This window comes from Nilaparvata lugens, chromosome 10 (genome assembly GCF_014356525.2).
Source record: "Nilaparvata lugens isolate BPH chromosome 10, ASM1435652v1, whole genome shotgun sequence".
NCBI classification, from domain to species: domain Eukaryota; kingdom Metazoa; phylum Arthropoda; class Insecta; order Hemiptera; family Delphacidae; genus Nilaparvata; species Nilaparvata lugens.
In genome coordinates, this window is record NC_052513.1 from 43977015 (window position 1) to 43997207 (window position 20193).

At 36.1% G+C, this 20193-nt stretch overlaps 2 protein-coding genes across 2 annotated transcripts in view; one reads left to right on the forward strand and one right to left on the reverse strand.

The window, feature by feature from the left end:
* The window catches only part of LOC120353388 (serine/threonine-protein kinase S6KL-like), a 167920-nt gene extending 166002 nt beyond the window's left edge, over nt 1–1918 (reverse strand). Inside the window, exon 1 of the mRNA XM_039436941.1 lies at nt 1589–1918. Within this exon, the coding sequence (XP_039292875.1) occupies nt 1589–1678 (90 nt within the window). The 5' untranslated portion in view covers nt 1679–1918. The remainder of the gene's footprint in view (nt 1–1588) is intronic.
* Nucleotides 1882–19051, forward strand: LOC111043889 (PXMP2/4 family protein 3). The gene is made up of 6 exons (XM_039436943.1): nt 1882–2067; nt 2443–2564; nt 6451–6546; nt 10869–11031; nt 14033–14152; nt 18632–19051. The coding sequence occupies exons 2-6, from the start codon at nt 2467–2469 to the stop codon at nt 18749–18751; spliced, it is 597 nt and encodes a 198-aa protein (XP_039292877.1). The 5' UTR covers nt 1882–2067; nt 2443–2466; the 3' UTR covers nt 18752–19051.
* Nucleotides 19052–20193: the final 1142 nt, after the last annotated feature.

Genomic DNA, 20193 nt, shown 5'->3' on the forward strand with positions numbered 1-20193 from the left:
TCTATACAGCAGCGTATATAATTATTTACAGATACTGACTATGCGCATATGCCTACAGCCATGAAGAAAAAATAGCATAAGAAGATATCCCATGGTATAGGTCGTTTATGTTCCAAATTTCAAGCCGATATTATTTTGTTAACTCAAGCCGATTACTGCCGACTACTGTCTATTTGATTACCTTTTTTTGGCCAAGTGAGAGTGTAATAACGGCACAGTATAAGAGACTACCAGCGTCATAAAGCTTCATGGAAAAGAACTACGTGAACTATCGGCTTGGGATAACAGTAAAAGTTGCGACATAAACGCCCTATACCATGGGATATCTACTTATGCTATCGTTTCTCTATGGTTTTATTTATTTGAGGACTCGACAGTCGAGGACAGCGACAAGTCCTCTAAGGTCGCAGTCCTCAACTGTCGGGGCTGTGCAAAAATTAGAATGTCCTCAACTGTCGCCTGGCGCAGGCGACATTTGAAGACTCTTTATCAGGATTCCTCTAAGGTCGCAGTCCTCAACTGTCGGAGGCCTCCACTGTTGCTTCTGTGTTTTTAGAGGAGTCCTCTTCTGTCGGTGGCCTCGTTTGACTTCAACCCATTTATTTATCCACAAATTCAACTCTCCACAGTACTGTATTTTAAGCCCAGGTGATGGTGTGAGGATTAATGATAATACAGTACACACGTTTCTATTTTTGATGATTTCATAAGTAAGGTTACTATACCACTTAACCTTGTTGCAGAATAATATATACCACTACTATCGCCATAGTTATAGTTATAGTTCTACCACCAACTATCTGAAGTTGTGTTACTTTGGCTTTTTTCAGATTGGAATGTTGTCATGCTTTGGGGTGGAGTTTCAGAGAAGGTTCGGGTACTGTAAATTCAGAAGAGGACAGTGAAGATTCACTGGGAACTGATAGCCTTACGACTGTCGTCCTCTTTTAATTGAAGAGAGGATCCTAAGAACCAAGCCACATGAAGCGTTTTTTTACTGCCGACGGACGAGTCGGCAGGATAGGAAGCTCTCTATTGGCTGATTGGGTTGGCATTCGGGAATCAGCTGATAATCAGCCAATCGGAGAGCTTTCTGCCCTTCCTCGTCCATCGTGACTGTACATACAAGTGTGGGGAGCTTGTCACCACACAGGCATTCTGGGAGAGGCTGAGATTGTATATACCCTACAAGAGGCTAATGCCGCATCCACACTCTTGCCCAATGCGTACAAATGACGCGCGAGAGTGTGGATGGGTAGTTTGCCAGCGCTTGCATTTTACTGGCCTTCGCTTGCCAGCACTTGCCTTTGCTTGCCATCGGTCCGATTTTTGGCAAGTGAATGCAAGTGGCCCGCCGAGCATCCACAAATGGTCACTAAAGTGAGCAGTGTATCAACTTTGTTTGTTTGTTTAAAATTTCTTCCTGGTTTCTTTTGTGTTTTGCCTTGATTGGCTTTTATTTACCTGACGTATCCTTGAGGGGGTTTTGACCCATACTATTTTGTAGGGTAATAAGTATAGTAAGTAACATAGCATTATTTTAGATAAGCATTTCAATTCTGTACCTTGAAAAATACACTGTACTTACATCGCTAAAGCTGGAGTAAATAGATTTTGATTTCCTTTCTCTTCTGCTGTTACATGTTGGGCTGGAAGTTTTTGAATCTGAATTTCCCATTCAATTTATAAGTAAAATACTGAACCGTAAAACAAATTCTTAGCAATAAAACTATTAAACGCAAAGAAGCAAATGAAAATAAATTAAGTTTTTAGGTTAGGAAGTAACAATATAGCAGACAGCAATCTGTTGAACATTGAAGTAGGTCAGCTGATCAAAACAGAAATCATGTGTTTTAGTTTTTGATCGACGGGAGGAAGGGTGACTGATAAAAATTAAAGAGGTAGTGAGGTTAGATAAAAAGACGTCACAGATAATTATTTAAATACGTCTGTTGTTGTTTACTTTTAAAATATTGTAGATAATTTATTTGTGTAGAGTGATCCATAAATATTATGAGAGTATTGGTTGAAAAATATAGGTCTAGTAGGCTAGCTTTGTGAATTAAGGTAAGATAAAAGCCTCAATCCAGATTATAACCTCAATTTTTTTTGTTGGTATCTTTTATTGAATTAAATATTGATAGAACTTGAGAACCTTTTTAGTAATATTTCAAATATAAATGACTAAATTAATTCATTACCTTACTTTGGTAAAAGTGGCATCATTCTTTTGAAAATGATTACCGATAAGATGTAGGTAGGTACCTATTCTAAACTTATTTATATTATTTTCTGTAGACATCTTCAGGTTTTAATAATAAACTGGATTTATCCAATGAAATTTATATTGTTTACTCTCAAATAAATAATTTGTTATATTATAGCCTCTAAATTGTAAACTATTATTCTATGTAAAAATGTTTTGTTTTGAATTGATTTCAGGTGTTTCAGATATCTCCAGTCAAAATGAGTATGTCAAAGCCAGCTAATATTTTGTTCGACTTGGTCGGGTCTTACTTTGCTGCATTATACACGAACCCAATTCGTACAAAAGCGTTTACTAGGTATGGTTTAAAAATTAGCCTATTAGATTTACTACCAGTTACAATTTAATTTTTAATAGTCAATTTATTTATAATAAATAGATTTTATTAGTGGGGAGTACCTGACGGAAGTTCCACCTTGCCTGAATATATAATTTAAGCCGTCAATGGGCCTTACGACTGTCAAACTTCAGCCGGATCCGTCAGTTCAACGTGCCCATCCAATAACACGGGAGTGACCTGGTCAAAAACTTTTGGTAATGAGCAGGTTTGAACCGGGAACTTCTAGGCTGCTAAGCAAGCACTCTATCCTCTAGACCACGGATTACTCCACCCAATTTATCAATGGATATCGTACAAATTTTCTTAAATGCTAGAATATATTTATTTCAAGTATTGTATGTAGCAAAAATAATTTTTGCGGTCTTTTCCAGTGGCTACTTAACATATTGATTCAATCTTAAATGCCGGCGCCACATTCTTGACAAGTGCGTACAAATGACGACGAGCGGAGTGTGGAGTGCTACCTTCGACTAAATTATTTAGATTACTGTATATGTTATCCCATAATTTTATGCATGGTCGAAGATGGCTTCTATGCCACCGCTCGCCTTCACTTGCCTTCGCTGGCCTTCAATTGCCTTTGCTGGCCTTCACTTGCCTTCGCTCGTCTTCAGTTGCCTTCACTCGTCTTCACTTGCCTTCGCTGACCTACACTTGCCTTCACTTGCCTTCGCTCGACTTCACTTGCCTTCACTTTCACTTGCCTTCGCTCGACTTCACTTGCCTTCACTCGTCTTCACTTGCCTTCGCTCGACTTCACTTGCCTTCACTCGTCTTCACTTGCCTTCACTCGTCTTCACTTGCCTTCACTTTCACTTGCCTTCGCTCGACTTCACTTGCCTTCACTCGTCTTCACTTGCCTTCGCTGGCCTTCACTTGCCTTCGCTCGCCTTCACTTGCCTTCGCTGACCTTCACTTGCCTTCGCTCAACTTCACTTGCCTTCACTCGTCTTCACTTGCCTTCGCTCGACTTCACTTGCCTTCACTCGTCTTCACTTGCCTTCGCTGGCCTTCACTGCCTCTACTTGCCTTCGCTCCGATTTTTGTCGAGTCGATTCGAGCGAGAGACGAGTGACGAGTGTCCCATCCACACTCGTCAAGCATTGCCTGCTTGCGGCGACCGGCAAGCGACTTGGCAATAGTCGTATAGTAATAGTTCGTATTAGTTATTAGCTTGCCGCAATCGTCTTTGCAATAAGGTTCTTATAAGTATATCAGGACACCAGACTTTGTCACCAGAGAGAAACCATTGGAGGCCGTGTGTAAAGAAACCTGGAACACCAAGATTGGTGACCGGGCTGGTGACCTGAACGAGACACCGGACACTACAATCTTGGTGACTGGTGACTCACCAATCCTAGGGAGTCTAATGATAGCAAAAAAAATGTCCTGTGACTCGCCTTGCTCACTTTGCGACAAGCTGGTGGCCTAATGTAATACGAGTCTTTTCACACCTAGCGTAATGAGGCTAGAAATATGTTTTTTACTAGCCGAAATATATTGTAATTTCAATCAATCTGTCCATTTCATACTAGCGTAACGTGGATTTAACATTGGGAGGTAAGACAGCTACGTCTCTCACAGAAGAGACCTGAAGAGTACAGTAATCCTTTTCATTTATTCATACGTTAATTCATTAATTCCAACAATTTTAGTAGTCGAAAATAAATAATTAATATCAAAATTAAATTATCATGGGAATTTAATGCAGTATAATAGTTTTATTTTCAATGTTTCAATAACTTAATTCTTCTTCTGGTGCCTATCTGTTACCGAATGTTGGCAATTATAACTTTGTTGACAGCCGCTCTAAATAGTTCCGGGGTGGACACTGCAAACCATGTTCTCAGATTGTTCAGCCAGGAAATTCGTCTCCTACCAACACCTCTCCTGCCAAGAACTTTACCCTGTAGTACACATTTGATTCCATTCATGATGGATGCCACTTTGACATGGGAGCAGCATGTTGACATGATCTGCAATAGACTGTCAAGAGTCTCTTATTTGATGCGTAAGCTGAGGGGTCATGTTTCTTTGGAGTACCTGGTTACGGCATACCATGGCCTAATTATTATGGCATAGTGCTTTGGGGTCATGCAGCAGGCTGTAGAAGGATCTTGCTTCTGCAAAAGAAGGTGCTCCGCATCATCACCTCATCTCATCGGCTGTGCGCAATCTTTAGGAGCTGAGGATTATGACGGTCTATACCCAGTATCTCTTTAGTTCCGTGTTACTGTTGAGAAGAGAAAATCATACCTTTCAGCAGAGAGGACATGTACATAGTCACTTCACAAGGAGGAGGAATGACATCAATTTGCCTCAGGCCAGACTGACTCGATCTCATAATAGCTTCCCTGTCCATGCACTTAAGCTTTACAACAGGATGCCGGTGTATCTCCGTGAACAGGAGGAAAACATCTTCAAGAAGGCACTTCGTGAGAAGCTTGTGGCTCTCTACTCACTGGATGAAGAGTCAATCCAATGTTCTCTGAAATCTATTACTGGTCTCCCATCTTGATCTCAGTCTAGTTATCAAGTTTTAAGTTTTATATTTTTTATGACGCAATCTATCCAGCAAGTGCTGGTCATGGATGGAGACTACTGAATTACTGAATTTTAACAACTGATATTTAGTTCCATTCAATGAAGAAGATGTTGTTAGACGAGAAAAATTCGCGATGGAAAAAAATCTGGTGTGGCGCATTCACACAACTTTCCTTGCCGTTATGAAAATTGATCACCTGACGCTAGTGTTACCGCGCATCTCAAGTCTACTATTCAAAGATTTGAGCCAGCTGGTAACAGGGCAATAACGCTGGAGACACACATGAGGTCTGCTATCTCTTCATAGTGAATGATTTGATAGAATCAACAATAATTTGCAATTGAATAATCACATTTTCTCAAATTTAAAGCTTATTTTCAATTTTAGGTTACTGAAAATTAATTGTAGAGATTTTCATGCTCAATCTACTCCACTTGATTTTTTCGTTTCAATTGTATCTGAAGCCTGATAATTGGGAATCTATCTGCATTGATGGGGCGAAGCTCCTGAAATTTTTACAGATATGGGACTTGTGGCAGTTGATAGAGCTTATCGATGACTATGTTAGGTATGAATTTAATCAAAATCGTTGGAGCCGTTTCCGAGAAAATCACGAAAAACCCTGTTTTTGACAACATTTTCGCCATTTTAGCCGCCATCTTGAATTGCATTTGATCGAAATTGTTCGTGTCGGATCCTTATAGTGGAAGGACCTTAAGTTCCAAATTTCGAGTCATTCCGTTAATTAGGAGATGAGATATCGTGTACACAGACGCACATACACTCATACACACACACACACACCACACACACACACACACACACACACACACACACATATATATATACAGACCAATACCCAGTTTTTTGGACTCAGGGGACCTTCAAACCTATAGAAATTTAGAAATTGGGGTACCTTAATTTTTTTCGGAAAGCAATACTTTCCTTACCTATGGTAATAGGGCAAGGAAAGTAATAAATACTGAATGTAAATTTAGTGATAAACTACTGCAGTGTTGAATTGAGTATTGGTGAGACTACTACTAATACATAATAACATAATAATGATATTTAATATCTTAGTATAATAATTATACACACCCTTTTTTACACCACAGTTCTTTATTTATTTAAACTAAAATATAGAGAAAGAGACAATGAGAGATGGAGTGCGAGAGACACAGAGATAATCAGTTTATGTATTTATTTGGTATTTGTGATTGTTGTTGTATTTATCTTGTATATGTGAATAAATGAATTGATTGATTTACCTGTAATGTCTTTTTTCTGTTCGAACAGTTGCACGATAACACTTCTAGGTAACTATGTGTCGCAGAAGATTCTAAAAAGCAAATCTTTCGACCAGGATGTATTCATAGCTTTTGGATTGTACGGGTATGTAGGTTTATTATTCTTATCACATATTCTTCTATAGTGAGGTCCACGTTATAATGGCAGTGGAGAGAGATAAGAGAAGAGCGTTGCAAATTCTCTGCCATGCAATGCCTTCTATAGAGGACACTGATACCTGTTTATCTGAAGTAATATTGGCTGTTCATTCTTGTTTAAAATAATACATTATATTTTATAAATGTTACATTGGTAAAAAAAGATCTGGCAACTGTGCATAGGTAGAAAAGGATAGCTTTGTTGAATGATAGACAAGGATAGCAACACCAATGTTAATCAAATACTGCCATTATAACATGGGCCTCACTGTAACCCAATTCTCTACTTATTTGAATTGATACTTATTTAAATAATAGGTCTAAATAACCTAATACTTGTCCTATATATAATTTTAATCAATCAATGAACAAAAATTCAGATTACTTTTATTTAATTTACTGGTTAACTCTGGCATCACCTATCTGGAAATCCCAGTCCTTGGCAACGACTTCAAGTAGCCTATTCAAATACAGGGTGACTCAGAAAAACGGGAACTTTTAAAGATGCCATAAAACATTAGTGGGGAGGGCAAAAATGATTTTATTCAAACTAATGTAAAGTTAAAGACTTGCCATTTGAAAATTATTAATAACATCTATCACTTTTTTACAATTAATTCTTCAAGATGGCTTCCTCCTGCACGAATACACTCTTGAAATCTGTGTTGACGATTCCTCATTGATCGCTGCAACATCTGCGTTTCCTGGTCCCATGATCTGTCCCCCTGCGATTTTCTGTTTCAAATCAAACGTTTTCACAACTTGACCAATAACTGTGGTTGAATCATAACAGACAATTCAAAATGAAATTAACAATATCCCAGCTGAAATGTTGCAGTAATCGTTCAGGAATCTCAACATAGATTTAAAGAGTTCAAATTCAAATTCAAATTATTTATTTGCAATTTCATCCGTTTACAATATTATTTACAACACGTAAAGAATTTCTGCATTGTCACAATTCTACATACATTCAATTATATTAATCACAAATTTATAAAATACATAATAAGACACTAGAGAAGTTTAGTAACTAGTGTATTCGTGCAGGAGGAAGCCATCTTGAAGAAGTAATCGTCAAAAAGTGATGGATGTTATTAATAATTCTCAAATGGCAAGTCTTGAACTTTACATTAGTTTGAATAAAATCATTTTTGCCCTTCCCACTAATGTTTTATGGCGTTTACAAATGTTCCCGTTATTCTGGGTCACCCTGTATAAGCATTCAACTAATGAATATCAGTGTTAAACTATTTTGACAATGAATATCTCAAGAACAGCATTTGTATCATACAGGGTCTGTATAATAAGTAACCGGATTGACCTCTGGAAATTTTTTATTGGCAAAATATGTACAATTTTTCATTAGATATCTTCAAAGTAGTCCCTATTGGAGTCGATAACACGCTGATACCGGATTTTCAAATCCCTGAACGCTCCCTAGAGTTCGGAAACCTCTATGCTGTCTAGAGCCCTCGTCGTAGCACGTTGAACGTTTTCCAGAGTCCCGAACCGTGTCCCCTTAAGTTGTCTCTTGATCTTGGGGAACAAATAGAAGTCCGGTGGTGCCATATACTCTCATGAACATGAAAATATTGAGTTGAGAAGGATTGAATACCTTCTAACTCTGTATGAAGATTTAGTAGCGAAGGTGGTGCCCTATGTCAGCTGAGCTTTTGTGTTTACAAGTTTATGTTTCTTCAATGGTTCCAATTTTTCAAAATAACTCAATAAAAAGTAAAAAGTAAATTCGTATTTCTTATGTTGGTGGGGAGTCCCTTGCGGGAAGGTCCCACCGCCTGAATATATAATTAAAGCCGTCAATGGGCCTTACGACTGTCATACTTCAGCCGGGACCGACAGTTTACCGTGCCCATCCGATAACAATTTAATAATAACTCAATAGTATTAGTTTCAAGTGGTAATTGGGTGGAATATTACTCATCATTTTATTAATTCAAGTCAAAATATATTCAAAATTTATAGTTTTCATGTTTATTTCGGACTAAAATTTTATAAAAATTGTACACGTGAAATTCTAACCTTATCTTGGACTTTGTCACCTATAAATTTGGAAGAAAAATATCACAAGGACTACCTTATCATTTTATCTTCTATAATGTTATTGCATTAGTGTCATTCGCATTGTAAATGAATAAATAAATGAAATATCCGGGCTATGAGGAGGATGTGGCAACGTTACCCTCGACTATTTGGCCAACTGCTCGGTGACGAGCAGGCAGGTGTGCGATGGAGCATTGTCGTGATGGAGGATCCACGAATCGGCAATCCCCGGACGGACTCGATGAACCCAGGCGGTTAGTCGATGGAGCACCTCTCTGTAGTACTGGTCGTTTACTGCCGGGTGGCACAAACTCTTTGTGAACGATCAGTGCTCCATCGACTAACCGCCCGCGTTCATCGAGCCCGTCCGGGGATTGCAGATTCGTGGATCCTCCATCACGACAATGCTCCGTCGCTCAACTGCCTGCTCGTCACCGAGCAGTTGGCCAAACTGTCGAGGGTAACGTTGCCACATCCTCCTTACAGATATGGCACCACCGGACTTCTATTTTTTTCCCCAAGATCAAGAGACATCTAAAGGGGATGCGGTTCGGGACTCTGGAAAACGTTCAACATGCTATAACGAGGGCTCTAGACAGCATAGAGGTTTCCGAACTCTAGGGAGCGTTCAGGGATTTGAAAACCCGATATCAGCGTGTTATCGACTCCAATAGGGACTACTTTGAAGATATCTAATGAAGAATTGTACATATTTTGCCAATAAAAATTTCCTGAGGTCAGTCCGGTTACTTATTATACAAACCCTGTACTTTTGAGGTAAATGAGGTTTGTTTTGGTGCTAAGCTATAAACCTCTCCGTTGTATTATAAATATGAATAAAATTCTCAGTCAAAGAAAATACATAACATAAAACATCTTCATACAAATAAAAACAAGTTTTTAACTGAAAAATAATACACATATGCAAAGCTCAAGGAGCTTGTCCGCATATGGGAGCACAGTACTAATGATATTACACTGATTATATTTAAATTAAAATAAGAAGTAATCGATTCAAAAAACCGAACTATCAAGTAACTTATCAAGAAATAACCGAACTATCCCTGTAAATACATTATAATTAAATCTTTTAATGACAATACGAAATAAAATAAAAAATAAAATAGATGAATGAAAAAAAATGATTCGAATAACAAAACAAAATGAAATTTCACATCACTCAATGACACAAAAAGGAAAAAAATTAAAATACCGTAATGAAAAATGTTTCTCCTTTCTCAACCAAATGCAGCTCTATACACTGCACAGAAACTCTTTGAATGAACAGCCCAAAAATTAAGAGTTAAGAATTAATATAGTAGCCTACCATTTACCATCCTTATTTTTCAAACTGGATGAAAAAGAATGAGGATTCAAATTATTACAAAATACATTCTTTCAATTTCATCCTCAGTTAATGGCATAATGTATCTTTTAACAGATCTCTTGAATAGAGAGAATGAGTCACAGTGTTTAATTTCATCTGGTAAACTATTATGAAATTTACCCTCAAGAAATAGGAACGACTTCTGGAAAAAAGTGCTTCTAGGTCTGGGCAACCTGACTCTCCATGAAGCGTGTGGCAGGCCTAAGCACCTGTGCATCTACTGTATTGCCCAGGTTACCACTCGCTTGATAAAATTGAGTGAGCACTTTGTAACAGAACACTGATCTTAATGGGAGAATATTCAATACTGCAAAAATATTTTCTCTACCTACATGTCTTTCAGCTCCAATAGTAAGAACTAATGATTTCTGTAATCTAATTAGAGGTTTCATATGGGTAATATATGTGCAACCCCAGCAAGCAACACCATAAGAGAGCCTAGAGTGTGCCAAAGAGAAGTAGATCTCTCTCAAAACTGACCTGGGACATACTTTTTTCAAATAATAAAATCTATGACGCAGTAGCCTCAGTCCATTCCTGAGTATGTTGATATGGCCCTCCATAAGAGATCCCTCTCCACTACAACTCCCAGATACTTCACAGTATCTGTCTGCTGGATTGTACTACAAAGGCAATTCTCGGAGCTTACACAGTCAATGGAATGGTACTTGAGTGGGCTATGAAAAGTATAAGATTGGGTGAGGCCAAAGTTGGCAAATGTTGTCTTTTCAGAATCTTAATCTTATCATTTTTATGTGAGGTAATATATTTTCAATAAATAGATATCGTTGTGTAACTATGTTTATCTATTTTTGCAGGCTTATATTCGGTGGTACAATTCCACACTTTTTCTTCAACTTTCTAGAGAAGAATGTACCTGGAGACAGCAAGATTGGTGCTCTAAAACAGTTCCTGATAGAAAGGTTGATCTATGCACCGCTCTACCAAGCATTCAGCCTTTACGCTTTGGCCAGATTTGAGGTGAGACTGATAAATGATGATACAGTAATCTATAATCTATTTTAATATAATAAAGGAAAGAATTGGCTTGTACACGTACGGGATAGCGTTAATAATTACACACCATCACATCTGAACTACTCAACTGATTAACTTGAAATTTTGCATATAGATTTTTAATTTACCGAGGATGGTTTTAGGCCTATTTTCAATTCTTCAAGATTTCAGTAGGTCAAGTTTTCAGATTGTGAAGTTTTTAATTAGATCCTTGCGGAGCACAGGTTACCTGCTAGAAGGTAATATGTATATGACTAATCTATAATTATTATTAAACGAAAATCCAATAGAATATTTAATAATATTTTATAATTAATTTAATTATTTTGTGAATTTTTTTGTTTTTTATAAGAATATTATGATTTTCCCTCTTCCCATTTACCATGAAATGCGTTCTATATACCCTGTTTACACTGTATTTATGGATCATTATTTTATGAATAAGTAAATAAGTAAATTCGTATGGCTTTTGTTGGTGGGGAGTCCCTTGCGGGAAGGTCCCACCGCCTGAATATATCATTTGAGCCGTCAATGGGCCTTGCGACTGTCATACTTCAGCCGGGACCGACAGTTTAACTTTTAACACAGTATGAATAAGTGAGTACCATAGTTATATAGTATATTAAGATACTCGAGAGAATTTTTTAATTTTTTTGTTGTGAATTTTGTTTCGATTCTTCGTTTCATAATTTACTATTCTGTAAAAATATTTGCTTCTGTGCTAAATCAATTTAATCAGGTTAAGTGTATTATAATTTCATCTCCTACTCCCATTGGCGAACAAGAGTCATCTTATGCCAGTGGTTTTTTCACTTACCGTTTATTATTATTACACTTTGGTTGGATTGTATTGTCATGTTGAGCTTTGTTTGATTCATGTACGTATATGTAGTTATGAGTGTGGAATAAATAAAAAAAAATGTAATTCACCCCGAAGACTTCTGCTACTGCAAATATTGACAACAGGGTAAACAGCTAGATGGAAATTCGATGAGCGCTACTATTCAACCCGGGAATGACAAATAATTTTTGAATAGTAGCGCTCATCGAATTTCCATCTAGCTGTTTACCCTGTTGTCAATATTTGCAGTAGCAGAAGTCTTCGGGTGAATTACAACATTTAATTTGGATTTTTGTTTAATGATTATTATTAATTCATTAGCATTTGAATAATTGCAATATCTCAGTAATTTAACATCTGTAGACTTCTTTATTTGTTGACGTTTGTCAATTTGTAAATGACATATTGACATAGTCAATATGTATATGACTAATATGTATCTTTTTTACATATTTCTTCATATAGCTGCACCTAAATTTATTACAGTTGACAATGATAAATCAAATCTAAAACATTGTAGAGTGCATCAACATAGTTTTTCCTATGTAATTGTTGTTTATTAACTTCAACATACTGTACCAATCTAATACCAACCACCTATTTTGCATGGTTAATTAGAAGAATAATGATGGACTCACAATTCACAATTCAAGTGAGTTCCGAATTTGCATTTCAAAACTGGCAGGTAGCTATCCACAAGCGGTCACCCGTTCAAATGGAGTACTAAGCCTTCGTCACCTATCTTATCAGAGTTATTAGAGACCAGACCAACTAGAATTCTAGAATAATTTTATTTAAAATTTATCTAAATTTGGGGAAGGAACAGTTTTGGGCTTTAAGCCTGTTGTTCCTTTCTCAATAATTCATAGTTAAGAATGATATTGTATCTATCAATGTATGCAAATAAATAAATAAATAATTGAAGAGACTTGAAATGTTGTCAAATATCTACTTTATTTTTATCTACGAAAGCATGCTCCTGTGAAATAATAATATTTATCAAACTAAAGTGGATTTTGAGAACATTTCTAGTCTCTTCAATTATGGAAGAGTTCCACAAAATCAATATTCACTCTACAAACTTCATTAAAAATTCTAGAATAGTTTATTGTCACAAACACAATTACAAATGGATTAGTTGTCAGTTATCCATCTTGTTTCTACTATTATTATTACTATCGTATTTCATAAAACTTTAAAGTGAAAAAACTGAATTTTTGTTTGGCTTTGTAATGGAAGCAATTGAAAGTAGTGTTATTGAAATTAGTGAAAATTAGAACGTAATATTTTATTTGCTGGCTGCCTAGCATAGGCTACGGAAAGATTGCATTTTTTCAACCGATGGACGAGGTGAGGATCTTTCTCAGGGTTGGGAACTGCCTAGCTTGCATCCCAGCCTGGGAAAGATAGTTTCCATCCACTCGTCCCATCAACAGTTTCCGGCTCTTCTTCCCCCCTGCCGTAGTCTAGTTTTCCAAGTGTAGGCTTAGGAAGAGTCGGACCTGAGACAAAAATTGCATTCTTTCCGTGCACTCTTGTTTTAACCGTTGAAGCGAACACAGCGCGCTCAGACATCAATTCTCTTCGGGAGTGTGGATCACCAAAATCATTGTTTAATGGATTTCTTCAGCGTCTTCATTATGGGTGAGTCCCGAATATTAATCCTACTCAAATGACAAGGGGCGATCGAACTTTATTGGCATAACGATAGGTTTTTCCTTGTTTATTTGTACCATTTCAAATCTCTTTCAATGTTTTTTTGTATTAGGCTAGGCAGCCAGAGTAGAGTCAAAATTGTTGTAAATAATGGTAGAGAAAATTTTTAATTATAACAAACTTTCATAGAGTAAAAGAAAAATTAGCTTTCTTTAACCACGTCTACCCTTTGGTGAAAACAGTTCATTAATATCTAATCTACCCGAGAAATTACAGCTTGAAAATGTGCAACACCAGCTCGAAACGGACGTCGCCACATCAAAGAATGTGAGTGTTTTTTTCAATTAAAAGTTTTATGAAATACGATAGTAATTCAAATTTATGCTGAAACAGCAACTGTTTACAATGCTGTGATAAATACTTTCCTTAGATTTGAATCACTAAAACATGGGTTTTCAATTTTTTCAGGGAAAACCTCATGATGATGCAGTGAACAACATGTCTAAGTTATATTTTCCAGTCTTGAAAGCGAACTGGTACTACCTATCACTATTCCAATACATCAATTTCCGCATGGTACCACCAATGGTAAGTGTCACGGTTTAATATTATGATGTTTCAATTATGTAAAATGTTTCAATTATCAATTATTTGAGTGTAATATTTTTGTTTCCTATCCAGTTTCTCAACCTTCAAAATTCAAAATCCTTAGTTTTAGTTGTTTTTAAGTGAAAAAGAACTAAATTTCAGAAAAGTGGAATCATAACCTCATTTCGGACTTTTAAATTATTATCTAAATTTGGGAGAGAAATAGTACAAGGAGTAACCTTAGTTTTTCTCTCCCATTCAGTGCTTCTTGTAAAAATTATAATATAATATAATAATAATAATAATGATAGAGAAACAATAGCATAAAATAATAGATATCCCATGGTATAGGGCGTTTATGTCACAACTTTTACTGTTATCTCAAGCCGATAGTCCACGTAGTTATTTCCCGTGAAGCTTTATGACGCTGGTAGTCTCTCATATTGTACCGTTCATACACTCTTATACCCGGTCAAAACAGTAAAAATCGACAGTAATCGGCTTGAGATAACAGTAAAAGTTGCGACATAAACGTCCTATACAATGGGATATCTACTTACGCTATTGTTTATGTATGATATTATCCTCTATAATAATAAAGGGAAAAATTGGCTTATACACGTACGGGATAGGAAATTCACGAATGACGCATCATCATGTCTGAACTACTCAACTGATTAACTTGAAATTTTTCATATTGATTCTTAATTTACCGTGGATGGTTATTAAGTTTTTAATTAGATCCTTGCGAAGCATGGGTCTAGTATGCAATAATTTGATCAGTAACCTTCTTCAAGCCTTCTTTGTTTTTTTCAATTATTTGAAAAAACAAAACCCCATACTATTAACAACAGAATGAAGTGTTTAGCTTGCATTGAAACGAAGGTTGAAAAAACACGACTAACAAAAGTATTTCATACTATAATACTATCATAAAAATAGATGTATAACAAATAAAATACTGCAATAGACGTGGAGTTCATCTCAATTTCTTTAGAATCCCATTTTTTTGATAATAAACAAAGACACATATTTTTTATTTCTGTATTATTATTATTTCTATCTATATATATATATAAAAGCGAAATGGCACTCACTCACTGATTGACTGACTGACTGACTGACTCACTCACTCACTGATTGACTGACTGACTGACTGACTCACTCACTCACTGATTGACTGACTGACTGACTGACTCACTCACTCACATAACTAAAAATCTACCGGACCAAAAACGTTCAAATTTGGTAGGTATGTTCAGTTGGCCCTTTAGAGGCGCACTAAGAAATCTTTTGGCAATATTTTAACTGTAAGGGTTGTTTTTAAGGGTTTAAAGTTCGTCTTTTAGCATGTATATTCTTCTTCTCCCAGTCTCTTGATTATAATTGAAATTTCCATATCATACGTTACTATAGAACTATAATCTAGATAGAGTACCTATTCGAAACAGTTGTTAACTGGCAACTAAATTAATAATTTTGTCAAGTTGGCATTAAGTTGAGTTGACTTTGTTAGGTTGGCACCAAGTTGAAGATTTAAATGCATTTATCGCGGAAAAATTGATTGGGCACTGCTACTTCAATCCTGGGAATATTATATTACTAGCAGTCAGGCTCACTTCGCTCGCCATATCCGTTTAGCCAGCCGTTTAGTCTGGACCCCCGACTGGATTGTCCTAACATATGATAAAAATGCCCAAATGAAAAATGCAGGCAAGCGAAGCGAGCCTGCTGATCTCATTCTTGGACGATTCAGTCAGGGGTTCAAGGGGCGGAGCCCCCTGGCTAGACGGATATGGCGAGCGAAGCGAGCCTGACGGCTAGTTCTGTATATAACAAATAGGTTCTACTCTTTGTTTCTAGAAGTTATCAGCCCACCTACATATTTATTATCTGTTCTGAATATGTAGATTTTTTCATTTGTTTCCATTATAATGTAGTGTTTGTATGCAATGGTCTTGAAAGCCCTGGCAATACATTGTCATTAAATGACAATTTGTGTTAAAGAATCAATTATATCATTCTGCTCAATTTATAATGTGATCGACTGTAAATTAACTTAGAGGAAAAATAGCATAGGGAGATATCCCATGGTATAGGTAGTTTATGTTACAAATTTCAAGCCGAGATTTTGTCAACTCAAGCCGATAACTGTCGAATTCTGTCTATTATTACTGTATGGCGGGGTGAGAGTGTAAGAACGGCACAGTATGAGAGACTAACAGCGTCGCTTGGCTTCACCAAAAAGAAGTATTAGAACTATCAGCTTCAGTTAACATTGCAAATTGGAAAATAACCGCCTTAAACCATGGGATACCTTCTTGTGCAGAAGCATGTTATGATGATGAAGTAACATTATAATAATACTTCAAAAATCTCAATTTGAGTAGTACATGATTTAAAAACGTCACTTCCAAATTTTGGATCCCTATTTCAGATACTTCAAAAATGCAGTCTTTTTTACTTTCCTTGCCCTATTACCATAGGTAAGGAAAGTATTGCTTTCCGAAAAAAATTAAGGTACCCCAATTTCTAAATTTCTATACGTTTCAAGGTCCCCTGAGTCCAAAAAACTGGTTTTGGGTATTGGTCTGTATGTGTGTGTGTGTGTGTGTGTATGAGTGTATGTGCGTCTGTGTACACGATATCTCATCTCCCAATTAACGGAATGACTTGAAATTTGGAACTAAAGGTCGTATCACTATAAGGATCCGACACGAACAATTTCGATCAAATGCAATTCAAGATGGCGGCTAAAATGGCGAAAATGTTGTCAAAAACAGGGTTTTCCGTGATTTTCTCGGAAACGGCTCCAACGATTTTGATCAAATTCATACCTAAAATAGTCATCGATAAGCTCTATCAACTGCCACAAGTCCCATATCTGTAAAAATTTCAGGAGCTCCGCCCCATCAATGCAGATAGATTCCCAATTATCAGGCTTCAGATACAATTGAAACGAAAAAAATCAAGTGGAGTAGATTGAGCATGAAAATCTCTACAATTAATGTTCAGTAACATTTTCACCTAAAATTGAAAATAAGCTTTAAATTCAAGAAAATGTGATTATTCAATTGCAAATTATTGTTGATTCTATTAAATCATTCACTATGAAGAGATAGCAGACCTCATGTGTGTCTCCAGCGTTATTGCCCTGTCACCAGCTGGCTCAAATCTTTGAATAGTAGACTTGAGATGCGCGGGAACACTAGCGTTAGTGATCAATTTTCATAACGGCAAGGAAAGTTGTGTGAGTGCGCCACACCAGATTTTTTCTTTAGGGTTACTCTTGAATATAAATAAAAATGGTGTATTAGCACAATATTATACTTATGTTCTCTAGAGGTTGACGCACACAGATCGTCATTGGACGGATCGGACGATTGGATTTAATGCATTGTTTTCAATAATTGTAGTGCGCATACTGTAAGGAAGATGTGGACGGCGGGAGAAGCCAAATATGTAAGCTAGTTGTGGAACGGCGGGTCCACCAAATATGTAAGCACGATGTGCCTACACCCAATATGTAAGGGAAAAGAACTATGAATACAAGAAATGAACAGAATAACTAGAACTTTAATGAGTCTTTAACATATTTACATTTGAACAAAACAAGATTAATTTGATTATAAAACAATATTTTATATGAATTAATGAGGAAACACTCGCTTGCTGCTAATGAGGATTCAATGTTTGTGGTTATGAAAAATTTAAGAACAATGATTCAGTAGTCACCTACCTTTTTGAAATAGCTTCCCACTTTGGCATCCACTGGTATTTCGCGGCGTTAATTATTAATTAAAAATCAAGATAACTGATCCAATGAAATGGGTTCAGATCCCGTCCTATTCAATAATACAATTCTCTTTAAACTGCCCGAACTGCGACAGGAAAACTGTATTATAAAACAAGAGCAAAATCTATCCCCTTCACCAGAACAGCCGGACTTTACTCACAGTCCTAACAAACGAGCTCACACACTGACCAAAAGAAAAATTTTGGGTGTTAAATATAACTCAGTCAATGCCAAACATGAAAGCCATTTCAAGTACATATTTTTATCTGTCGCACAAGCGGCACGTTTGTTATTAAAAACAAAAGAGAAGCTAATTTTGACAACAAATGAAATAAACAATCTTTCTGTCGATGACAAAAATTGTTCAAAGACAAAAACACTGTTCATTAAACTTTTCTGAATTAAAACTCTAAAATCTTGATCAATATGAGATAAATATATGATTCATATATATGTCCCATATGACCAGTTGACAATACCTATACGATGCGGATAGGTATGCGCACTCAAATTGCAAACAATGCGTCAAATCTAATCGTCCGATCCGTGCCGTCCGTCCGATGACGATCTATGTGCGCCTACCTTAGTTCTTACCTTTATGTCCTTTGTCACCCATCTTCTATCTTAATATATACTGAAGTAAGATATTAATTACTAATTTAATTTAATGCTTTACTTTTCAGTTGAAGGTGCTCTACGTCAATCTTATCGGATTTTTCTGGTCGATATTTCTGAGCTACAAGAAATCAAAAGCGATAGATAAACGAAAAGAAGCAAAGAAGTCTGCCGGAAAACGACCTTGAATATTTATAAACTCGAAATACATTGGCTAAGTACAACATTCCTATAATAATATTGGTGTTATCAAATCCTTTGGAAAATTACAAGTTATTCAAAACCTACCATCCAAGGAGAATCGAATGTTTAATAGGTGTTATAAATGTGGTATTTAATAGGTGTTAGGCTATAAATATTGTGGTAAATCATCTTTTAATAAATATTGTATTTTATATGTATGAAGATATAAATGTGGTATTTAATAGGTGTTATAAATATTGTGGTGAATCATCTTTTAATAAATATTGTATTTTATATGTATGAAGTTATAAATGTGGTATTTAATAGGTGTTATAAATATTGTGGTAAACCATCTTCTAATAAATATTGTACCTATTTTACATGTATGAAGATTTAGGGCCGTTTTCCGAGCTCGGGATTTAGCGAAGTCCTAGACTTCAAACAGCTGGAGTCAGAAAATTGGCTTTCCAAAACGGGGCGTAGTCGCAGTCATTGTCATAGTCACGTTTGAATTAAATCTCGAGAAACTAGAAAATTGGACACAAAATAGAATAAAGAGAAAACAGTGTGAAGTTTAAGCTATTTTGAATTATTTAGGAATGTTTAATTTCGTCAAGGAAAAACGTTTCCAATTATAGAAATGAGAAAATAAAAACTACAACTACTGTTATAAAAGCTGCGACTACGCCCCGTTTCGGAAAGCCAATTTTCTGACTCCAGCTGTTTAAAGTCTAGGACTTAGCTAAATCCCGAGCTCGGAAACCGGCCCTAAATGTTTCTAAGCACAAATATGTACAGTAAAACCTCGCTACTCCGTCTCCTACGGAACCGGGGGTCAAAAAAAGTCTGGATTATCAAATATATTCGTTTATTCATGTAAAAAATTTTTTAACTATATTTTTTCACTATTAAGGCCCGGTTGCACAACAGCCGGTTAAATTTTAACCGTAATTAATTTCACGAGAACCAATCAGAGAAGGCGTTTTTGAAAAGACGGCTTCTCTGATTGGTTCTCGTGAAATTAATCACGGTTAAAATTTAACCGGCTTTTGTGCAACATGCACTGAATGATATGATTTATAATCAATGATTGAAAAGTGCCAAATTGAAAGGAAAGATGCACCGCAAATATATAAAAAAATTAGAATAGAATATTATTTATTTTGTTCAACAATAATACAGATTAATCCACACAGTTGATAGCATGGTTAGACTATAGTGAGGTCCACGTTATAATGGCAGGATTTGATTAACATCAGTGTTCCTATCCTTGTCTATCATTTCACAAAGCAGCTAGCGCTACAGTATCATTTTCTAACTCCGCAACGTTGATCGGTCTTTTAACAATGTAGAAATATAATTATAATAGAAGAATATTTAATTCAATTATGAAAATTTACTATTAAATCATTTGAAAATTATTCTCTTGACGAATAAAATATAGGCC